The following is a 10,798-nucleotide window of genomic DNA, read 5'->3' as shown; positions in this document are numbered from 1 at the left end:
TCAAAATGTTTCCATTCAGGCACCGATTTATTTTTACTAAATTGAGGCGGAACTTCCCCAGACAATCAATTTGAAATGTCATAACCACGTCACCAATGTGGAAAAATAAATATGTAATATATTCAATAATAATTAAACATTCAACATGAAAAATTTAATCAGAATTTGAGGTAAAACATTAAAAAAACATTTACAATTATCAGAAATCTGTTTAAAATAAGAGTTTTGATGCAAAAAGCACCAAATACAAGTGCAACAGTAAAAGTTGGGAGCAGTGCACGTATGTGTTCTCCAGCAGGGAGCAGGATGCAGATTTTTATTTTAAAAGTTGGACCATTCCACTCCAATTTTACTCCGGGGCCTCCATGCCTGACCCCCAAAGCAGTTTGTTTTCTCACTGGATCTGTATGATATAGAAAAGTATGTAATTGATTCAATTATTGTGGGAGGAAAAAAACTGAAACAGAACTCGTACTGACTGTGCCAGGACTAACACGGACAGACAGACAGACAGACAGTGTGGAGACTAACACAGACAGACAGACAGACAGACAGTGTGGAGACTAACACAGACAGACAGACAGACAGACAGTGTGGAGACTAACACAGACAGACAGACAGACAGACAGTATGGAGACTAACACAGACAGACAGATGTTTGTTCAAAGTTCTCCTCTGTATGAGTTGAGATGTTATCTGTGATAATCTGTTTTAAATAAAATGTGAAAAATGTATTTTCACATTTTATTTCACACTTTTTATGTGATTGCTTCAACTACATTTTAACTAATAATGGTTAAGAAATGCATATGTTACACTTTACAATTAGGCTTAATGTTTATTCAGTCCATAGAAACACATTATTAACGTTTTGCTAATATAATAAGTAATGTATTAATTAATACTATGTAATGGATACATAAGAAAAACTAATTAATTAATAATAATAACTAATTGTATTATGTAACAATTACTAATGTTTAATAATGTATTAATTAACTCTGAGCAGTAGCCATTATATAACTGCTTATTTATGCATTTACTATTATGTTAATTAATGATAAGTAATACATTATAATGGATATTTAAACATTATTTAACTGTTAATGAATGCTTAATAATACATGAAAAAACGTTAAATGAGGGACCCTTGTTGTTAAGTGTTACCCATTTTTTTAAAGCACCTTTTGCTAACTAAATGGGCCAATGATATCATGTGACACAAACAACCAATGAGCTATGAGTTCTCTCATAAGGAAAACATCAAAGCATTTTCTGATGGCTTTCATGTATCATGAGTTCTTTTTTTATATGTGTGATTTCATTGTAGATGTGTTCTCTTGGCTAACTAGGATAAAAGTCATTTACAGTAATCTTCACTTTCTGACACAACAGAGCTACATTAGTTCATCACTGAACAGTTTACTGTTGGTTACTCGTAATTTATTATTACAATATCTTTGTTTACATAGATAGATATTGTTCTTTCACAAGGTAAGTCAACAATCTTCTATGTTCATTTTGATATTTGGTGGCTGGCTAGCAGCTAGCTTCAGGTTAGCCTAATTGCCTAATTGTTCACCTGTGACATTTATATGTAACATTTATATTCAGATTTAATGTTTTGATTTAACATTTTGATTTAACATTCATGTTTATATTTAACCTTTAGACATTTAACATTGACGTATATTTACATGTTTTTTAAATGTGTTTTTTTGCCAAATGTTGCAAAAGTTTCTGTTTATTTCATTATTCGTAACTTAACACGTGGCGCCCCATAGAGACGGTTAATTTGAATGCATCTTAAAATGAGTCCTTGAACAAACATGACCTCTAACAGATCAAAATGCCGTCTAATGGGCTCAAAAACCTCACTAGCTTGCCCCCACATTTATGCATTTATGTTTTACAAAAAGTGCAAATTTATGCTGCCAGTCAGAACCCCAAATTTAGGTTTGTAGACTAATCTGTGATTGTACTGATGAGAAAAACAACAACAACCTACTTCTTTCCATAGACTCTATAATGATCTTTAATACAAAAAAAAATCCTCCAACCTTAATGATCAGTTATCCTATGATTATTGTTGTATTTGATTGGACTTGTTTTAGACTATTTGATGATGTCTGATGTCTTCCCCCCTCTCACTTGTTTCTTTTACAGCACCTAACATTGTTTACCAAAGAAACGAAGATGGAGAATCCAAGTCCACTGTTTTTAGGGCAAGAGTTTGTGAGGCAATATTATCTGCTGCTAAACAAAAATCCAGATATGATGCACAGGTAAATAAAGGCTTCAAATGCAATCATCAATTACCAGATTAAGTAATTAAAACGTTGTTGTTGTTTTGTTTTGTTTTTTAAATAGGTTATATAGGAGTAATTCTTCCTATGTTCATGGTGAATTTGATCCAAATGGAACCCTGGCTGAAGCTGTGTATGGACAAAAGGTAGGTTTGGCCAGATCTTGAATTAATTGTGATTCAATGTGTTTTATTATCACTGCTATGTTTAAACAAGAAGGTGTAAGATTTATAAATGATGAAAGTGGATTTTATTTTTGATTGTAAATTCTTTTTGTGCCTTTTTTGTCTTTTAGGAAATCTATGAGAAAATCAAGTCACTGCAGTTCAGTGAATGCCACACAAACATCAGGCACGTGGCTGCCCATGCCATTCTGAATGATGGAATTGTTGTACAGGTGCTTGGAGACTTGTCCAACAGTGGCCAACCAATGAGGACGTTCAGGCAGACGCTTGTTCTTGTTCCAGAAGTGAGTATTTTTATGCACAATTTTGTTCACCTGAAAAATAATCTAGTTCCATTCTGGTTTTACACAACATTTATCAATGTGGTCATTTTATTTCTGACTGAACAGTGGAATTTTGTGTGAGAAATCCAATGCCCTGTCTATACAGCTTGACAATGGTTGGAAAGAGAAGCCATAGTTAATCAAATATACTAGAGCACGCTAGAAGAAATAAGGCTTCAATTAATCTATTGATCACTGTGTGGATTAAGTAGACCAATGGGACTGGTGACGTCAGTGGTCACAGGGTCATTTGTGATAAACAAGTTGGATTGTAACTATTCATTTTAACATTTGTACTATGAATTTTTTCAGAGTTCGGTTGACAAAAAGTTCTATATTCTCAACAACATCTTCTGCTATGAGGATGAAGTGTTTGAAAACTCTGATGCAGTGCTTGATGAAGGTAAGGTGCTCATTATTATTTTTTTAATTATCCCTAATGTTTAATTTCAGCGTGTTACACTCGTTTTCCTCATTCCTGTTCTTAAAATCAGAGGTAGATGGTGTTCCTTCAGAATTACAAACAGGAAAACCCCACCTGAGTTTGTTAAAGGTGCAGCACGCAATTCGCAGATCCATCTCTCCCCCTCCCTCCCCGCTGCACTCTTGCCCTGCCTCCAAACTTTCTAAAGTCCCTCTTTCAGAAGAGCTAACAAGCTAACGTTAGCCAGACAGCAACATCACAGTAATATAACATGCTCTGATAAAATCATATTACTGCAGCGCTTCTCTCTCTCAATGTGCGCAAACCTCAACAGCAGCAGCAACAACACAGTGTCACTTACAGCAGCTCACATGGAGGCTGCTGCGCGCACATGAACAAACACATTCACCACAGATTTCTAGTCTAACAAACATAATGTAAATCAAGCAGCAGTAATTATCTTTCAAGAAGAAAAGTCAGCAATTCCATCTTCTACTCCTCCAGACCATACACTGTAAAAAAGACGGCGCTCCAGCCCCAGGAAAGGGGCGGGGACTGTGAGCAACGGCTGTCAGACAGTCCATTGATTGGTTCTTTTTGTTCAGTCGCGGTGCATTCTGGCAATCTGCCAAAGGCTGCAGGAGCAGCAGGGGGGGATCAATGAGTCTGTTTTTTCACACAAACTACTAGTTTGATGTAAAGCTGTCCTTACATAGTGACACCTTTAGCTAATATGACAAAAAGTCACTTTTATAGGAGTTGCAGACTGTACCTTTAATGAAAATAAATATTCCTTAAGATGCAAAAAGGAATATTTATCTTGTTTTTAACACAACAGAAATGACCCAGTGTGTAATTTCTCTTCTGCTTGTTGCTTTGACTGGCAGGTGGCAGAGATGGTGAACTTGGGGATACGGACTACAGGCGTATTGTTCGACATCCTGACAGTCACCAGCTCTTTGTTGGAAACATTCCACATGACATTGATGAGAGCGAGCTCAAGGAATTCTTCATGAGTAGGTTTTTTGTAAAACACCAGTAGTTTTACTAGTTTAAATAAACATATACTTTGTACATGAGGTTAAAAAAAGAGAGATAAGTTGAACCAATAATTTCCAAATTATTTGATTCAATGCCACCACATTTTGGTACTAATAAACTGTTATTGAATTGTCCTGCTTCTGTGTTCCCACAGCATATGGAAATGTGGTGAAGCTGCGGATTAAAACCAGGGGTGTTGGTAGAAAGTTGCCCAACTTTGGATTCGTGGTCTTTGACGACTCTGATCCTGTTCAGAGAATCCTGGATTCGAAGGTAGAAGGGATATTATCAAAATTCATGACCTACTTTTATTCACATGGTGGTGGTTTGGTTCTTGATTAAATTGGATGGTGTAGTTGGGATTGGCCAGCCTGGTGCATCAAATGTTTAAATCTATTCACTGTTTTACATTGAATTAATATTGTATCATGACATTTAAAATGTGATTTTTTTTCCTAATGCTTTATTCTCCAGGAGTTGATCATTCTTGTGCGTGATTAAATCTTTTTCCAGCTGTAAAATATCAGAAAATATTAAACTGTAGTACATTTCATGTAGTTTGATTCACCAATGACAAATGACACAGCAATGCTTCAGGACAAGAAACATTAGCTCCAGTTTAAACCAGTGAATGATGTGGGTGTAAAATTAAGAGGCCATTAGTAAAGGTTTATTTTAAATATACTGACATGGATTATCTCTCTGCAGCCCTTAATGTTCCGATGTGAGGTGAATCTGAATGTGGACGAGAAGACGACGAGGGCATTCCGTGAACGTGGACGTCGCGAAATGAGGCCCAACGATCGGGAACCCAGAGGTTCACAAGTCATTGTGGGAAGCAAAATGATGCGTCAGCACAACGGTAGGAGACCACCATCACAAACAGGAAAAACCCCACCTGAGTTTTGTTAATGAAGATAAATATTTCTTTTAGCGTCTTAAGGAATATTTATCTTGTTTTTAACACAACAGAAATGACCCAGTGTGTAATTTCTCTTCTGCTTGTTGCTTTGACTGGCAGGTGGCAGAGATGGTGAACTTGGGGATACGGACTACAGGCGTATTGTTCGACATCCTGACAGTCACCAGCTCTTTGTTGGAAACATTCCACATGACATTGATGAGAGCGAGCTCAAGGAATTCTTCATGAGTAAGTTTTTTTTAAAACACCAGTAGTTTTACTAGTTTAAATAAAGATATACTTGGTACATGAGGTTAAAAAAAGAGAGACAAGTTGAACCAGTTACATTTTTGTAGTAAAATATTTTCCAAATTATTTGATTCAATGCCACCACATTTTGGTACTAATAAACTGTTATTGAATTGTCCTGCTTCTGTGTTCCCACAGCATATGGAAATGTGGTGAAGCTGCAGATTAAAACCAGGGGTGTTGGTAGAAAGTTGCCCAACTTTGGATTCGTGGTCTTTGACGACTCTGATCCTGTTCAGAGAATCCTGGATTCGAAGGTAGAAGGGATATTATCAAAATTCATGACCTACTTTTATTCACATGGTGGTGGTTTGGTTCTTGATTAAATTGGATGGTGTAGTTGGGATTGGCCAGCCTGGTGCATCAAATGTTTAAATCTATTCACTGTTTTACATTGAATTAATATTGTAACATGACATTTAAAATGTGATTTTTTTTTCCTAATGCTTTATTCTCCAGGAGTTGATCATTCGTGTGCGTGATTAAATCTTTTTTCCAGCTGTAAAATATCAGAAAATATTAAATTGTAGTACATTACAAAATGTTCATGTTACAAATCATCATTAATATATAAAACAGTTTTACACAGAACGATTGATAAGCTGCAGCTGAAGTTAATCATGTTTTAGAAATCTGCTGAGTCAGTTTGACACACCAATGACAAATGACACAGCAATGCTTCAGGACAGGAAAAATTAGTGCCACCCACTCTGATTATTCAGCTTCTTTTAGTCCTTTAAACCCAGTTGATTCCTCATTTTCCTTTACTTGAATTCAATGATCTGATGTACTTCAAGCCATCTCTGAGTTAAAAAAATAGTCGTGCTGGTCCAGATGGCTTGGAAGCCAAATTTCTTCAGCTTGGATCCAGTATTTTAATGTATCCATTAACTGATCTGTTCAACATGTCCTTAGACACCAATTTTATTCCACTTATCTGGAAAACAGTAAGAGTGACTCCGATATTCAAGGGATGAGATCACACTGATTTAAGTAATTTTCGTCCAATTTCTCTAATCTGTACAGTTTCAAAAATATTAGAAAGAATAATTTTTCAACAATTATATGAATATCTCAATCATTGCAATATTTTATCTCCTTTTCAATCAGGCTTCCGCTCTGGATACTCCACAACAACAGCTTTAGTTAAATTTACTAATGATGTGATCTCCTCCTTTGATCATAACCAATACACAGGTGCTATATTTCTTGACCTGTCAAAAGCCTTTGATCTGGTAGACCACTACTTACTATTGGATAAACTTTATGCAATAGGTCTTAACAGGAATGCCCGCTTATGGTTTAATGCTTATCTCCATAACAGACGTCATATTGTAGTTTTTAAAGATTCACAATCTGGTCATTGTTTCGTGGAAAAAGGTGTGCCACAGGGTTCTACTCTTGGTCCTCTTTTATTTTCCATCTTTATTAATGATCTCCCTCAAGTGTGTAAACATTGCAAATTTAATTTATATGCAGATGATACTGCACTTTATTTTTCAGATTCTAAATTGTCTCAACTTCAAATCAAATTACAGACAGATTTCAATTTAATCCTATACTGGCTAAAAATACATTTCCTAAAACTCAATATGAAAAAACATTTTGTATGCTTTTTGGGACTCGCCATTTACTCCAAGTTGATGACTTAAATATCAATTTTGAAAATGGCTCCCCAATGACAAAGAAGACCTCTGGCAAGTATCTGGGATTGTGTCTGGACCCCAGTTAAACTTTAAATCGCATATTGATTATGTATTAAAAAGCACGTATTCTTGTTTAATGCCTCTCTATCAGTCCTCAAACTGTTTTACTTTACAAGTAAAAAGAAAATAATCTCTCATCTTATTCTACCCATAATTGACTATGCAATTATGGGTAGGATCCATCCATTTTCATACCCTCTATGCAGATATAGTTTATCAAAATACACATAACATCCATCTAAATTCACTTAATGTTATGTTCAACTCTTTGTGTAGATTTATTTTAAAATGTCCATACAGAACTCATCACTGTGAGCTCTATGATAAGCTTTACTGGCTACAGCCCAACAAAAGACAGCAATATCACTGGTTTCAATTTATTTTTAAATGTATCCATTTTTCCTTACCACCATATTTAAAATGTTATTTTGTTCAATTTTCCCCAACTTATCAATAGAGACTCTCCCAGTATTTAACTTTTATGGTTCCTCCCATCTGTAAAGAGGTTGGTTGGAGATCCTTCTGTTTTAAAGCTACCTCAGACGGGAACCATCTGCCCCCATCACTCAGGTCACTGACCACCTTAGGCTCCTTTAGAACAGCTCTATATAGGTACTTAAAAACAGAATGTCAACACAGTCAATAGAAAGAAGGAGATTGATGTGTAATGTATAGCTTTGTTCATAAGCTATATGTGCCTTTGTGTGTATAGCTATGCTTATGTATGTGTATTGCTGTGTATGTATATGTATGCTCTATTTGAATATATTATGAATGTGGATCTGTATAATGTAAATGTAGTTGTATATCTATGTATATGTTTAAACTGAGATGTGGGGTTGTGGGAGATTGTGGGTTGTGAGCAATACTGTGTTATTTGTCCTAATTAGTTATTTTACTTTCATATTGTGCTGTCTGTGAATTGGTATGTTTTTTGGGTCCCCCTCAAAAACGAGATGCTACATCTCAAGGGGTTTTCCTCAAATAAATTTCAAATTTCAAAGATCCAGTTTAAACCAGTGAATATGTGGGTGTAAAATTAAGCGGCCATATGTAAAGGTTTATTTTAAATATGCTGACATGGATTATCTCTCTGCAGCCCTTAATGTTCCGAGGTGAGGTGAATCTGAATGTGGACGAGAAGACGACGAGGGCATTCCGTGAACGTGGACGTCGCGAAATGAGGCCCAACGATCGGGAACCCAGAGGTTCACAAGTCATTGTGGGAAGCAAAATGATGCGTCAGCACAACGGTAGGAGACCACCATCACAAACAGGAAAAACCCCACCTGAGTTTTGTTAATGAAGATAAATATTCCTTTTAGCGTCTTAAGGAATATTTATCTTGTTTTTAACACAACAGAAATGACCCAGTGTGTAATTTCTCTTCTGCTTGTTGCTTTGACTGGCAGGTGGCAGAGATGGTGAACTTGGGGATACGGACTACAGGCGTATTGTTCGACATCCTGACAGTCACCAGCTCTTTGTTGGAAACATTCCACATGACATTGATGAGAGCGAGCTCAAGGAATTCTTCATGAGTAAGTTTTTTGTAAAACACCAGTAGTTTTACTAGTTTAAATAAAATTATACTTGGTACATGAGGTTAAAAAAAGAGAGACAAGTTGAACCAATTACATTTTTGTAGTAAAATATTTTCCAAATTATTTGATTCAATGCCACCACATTTTGGTATTAATAAACTGTTATTGAATTGTCCTGCTTCTGTGTTCCCACAGCATATGGAAATGTGGTGAAGCTGCAGATTAAAACCAGGGGTGTTGGTAGAAAGTTGCCCAACTTTGGATTCGTGGTCTTTGACGACTCTGATCCTGTTCAGAGAATCCTGGAGGCGAAGGTAGAAGGGATATTATCAAAATTCATGACCTACTTTTATTCACATGGTGGTGGTTTGGTTCTTGATTAAATTGGATGGTGTAGTTGGGATTGGCCAGCCTGGTGCATCAAATGTTTAAATCTATTCACTGTTTTACATTGAATTAATATTGTAACATGACATTTAAAATGTGATTTTTTTTTCCTAATGCTTTATTCTCCAGGAGTTGATCATTCTTGTGCGTGATGAAATCTTTTTTCCAGCTGTAAAATATCAGAAAATATTAAATTGTAGTACATTACAAAATGTTCATGTTACAAATCATCATTAATATATAAAACAGTTTTACACAGAACGATTGATAAGCTGCAGCTGAAGTTAATCATGTTTTAGAAATCTGCTGAGTCAGTTTGACACACCAATGACAAATGACACAGCAATGCTTCAGGACAGGAAAAATTAGTGCCACCCACTCTGATTATTCAGCTTCTTTTAGTCCTTTAAACCCAGTTGATTCCTCATTTTCCTTTACTTGAATTCAATGATCTGATGTACTTCAAGCCATCTCTGAGTTAAAAAATAGTCGTGCTGGTCCAGATGGCTTGGAAGCCAAATTTCTTCAGCTTGGATCCAGTATTTTAATGTATCCATTAACTGATCTGTTCAACATGTCCTTAGACACCAATTTTATTCCACTTATCTGGAAAACAGTAAGAGTGACTCCGATATTCAAGGGATGAGATCACACTGATTTAAGTAATTTTCGTCCAATTTCTCTAATCTGTACAGTTTCAAAAATATTAGAAAGAATAATTTTTCAACAATTATATGAATATCTCAATCATTGCAATATTTTATCTCCTTTTCAATCAGGCTTCCGCTCTGGATACTCCACAACAACAGCTTTAGTTAAATTTACTAATGATGTGATCTCCTCCTTTGATCATAACCAATACACAGGTGCTATATTTCTTGACCTGTCAAAAGCCTTTGATCTGGTAGACCACTACTTACTATTGGATAAACTTCATGCAATAGGTCTTAACAGGAATGCCCGCTTATGGTTTAATGCTTATCTCCATAACAGACGTCATATTGTAGTTTTTAAAGATTCACAATCTGGTCATTGTCTCCGTGGAAAAAGGTGTGCCACAGGGTTCTACTCTTGGTCCTCTTTTATTTTCCATCTTTATTAATGATCTCCCTCAAGTGTGTAAACATTGCAAATTTAATTTATATGCAGATGATACTGCACTTTATTTTTCAGATTCTAAATTGTCTCAACTTCAAATCAAATTACAGACAGATTTCAACTTAATCCTATACTGGCTAAAATACATTTCCTAAAACTCAATATGAAAAAACATTTTGTATGCTTTTTGGGACTCGCCATTTACTCCAAGTTGATGACTTAAATATCAATTTTGAAAATGGCTCCCCAATGACAAAGAAGACCTCTGGCAAGTATCTGGGATTGTGTCTGGACCCCAGTTAAACTTTAAATCGCATATTGATTATGTATTAAAAAGCACGTATTCTTGTTTAATGCCTCTCTATCAGTCCTCAAACTGTTTTACTTTACAAGTAAAAAGAAAATAATCTCTCATCTTATTCTACCCATAATTGACTATGCAATTATGGGCAGGATCCATCCATTTTCATACCCTCTATGCAGATATAGTTTATCAAAATACACATAACATCCATCTAAATTCACTTAATGTTATGTTCAACTCTTTGTGTAGATTTATTTTAAAATGTCCATA

General features: G+C 35.5%; 1 protein-coding gene across 5 annotated transcripts in view; it reads left to right on the top strand.

The window, feature by feature from the left end:
- Positions 1–1,374: 1,374 nt before the first annotated feature.
- LOC114462116 (ras GTPase-activating protein-binding protein 2-like) overlaps positions 1,375–10,798 on the top strand; it is a 34,763-nt gene continuing 25,339 nt past the window's right edge. For 4 of the 5 annotated variants that reach the window (XM_028444768.1, XM_028444766.1, XM_028444769.1 and 1 more), the window contains exons 1-13: positions 1,375–1,494; positions 2,167–2,285; positions 2,371–2,452; positions 2,602–2,775; positions 3,127–3,217; positions 4,126–4,254; positions 4,434–4,552; positions 4,988–5,141; positions 5,301–5,429; positions 5,628–5,746; positions 8,295–8,448; positions 8,608–8,736; positions 8,935–9,053. In XM_028444768.1, the coding sequence (XP_028300569.1) occupies positions 2,197–2,285; positions 2,371–2,452; positions 2,602–2,775; positions 3,127–3,217; positions 4,126–4,254; positions 4,434–4,552; positions 4,988–5,141; positions 5,301–5,429; positions 5,628–5,746; positions 8,295–8,448; positions 8,608–8,736; positions 8,935–9,053 (1,488 nt within the window). In that variant the 5' untranslated portion in view covers positions 1,375–1,494; positions 2,167–2,196. The remainder of the gene's footprint in view (positions 1,495–2,166; positions 2,286–2,370; positions 2,453–2,601; positions 2,776–3,126; positions 3,218–4,125; positions 4,255–4,433; positions 4,553–4,987; positions 5,142–5,300; positions 5,430–5,627; positions 5,747–8,294; positions 8,449–8,607; positions 8,737–8,934; positions 9,054–10,798) is intronic. The other variant, XM_028444765.1, reaches the window with a different exon arrangement.

Source organism: Gouania willdenowi, chromosome 4 (assembly GCF_900634775.1).
Source record: "Gouania willdenowi chromosome 4, fGouWil2.1, whole genome shotgun sequence".
In the NCBI taxonomy this organism is placed as follows: Eukaryota; Metazoa; Chordata; class Actinopteri; order Blenniiformes; family Gobiesocidae; genus Gouania; species Gouania willdenowi.
This window is presented reverse-complemented; position numbering and strand designations above follow the sequence as displayed.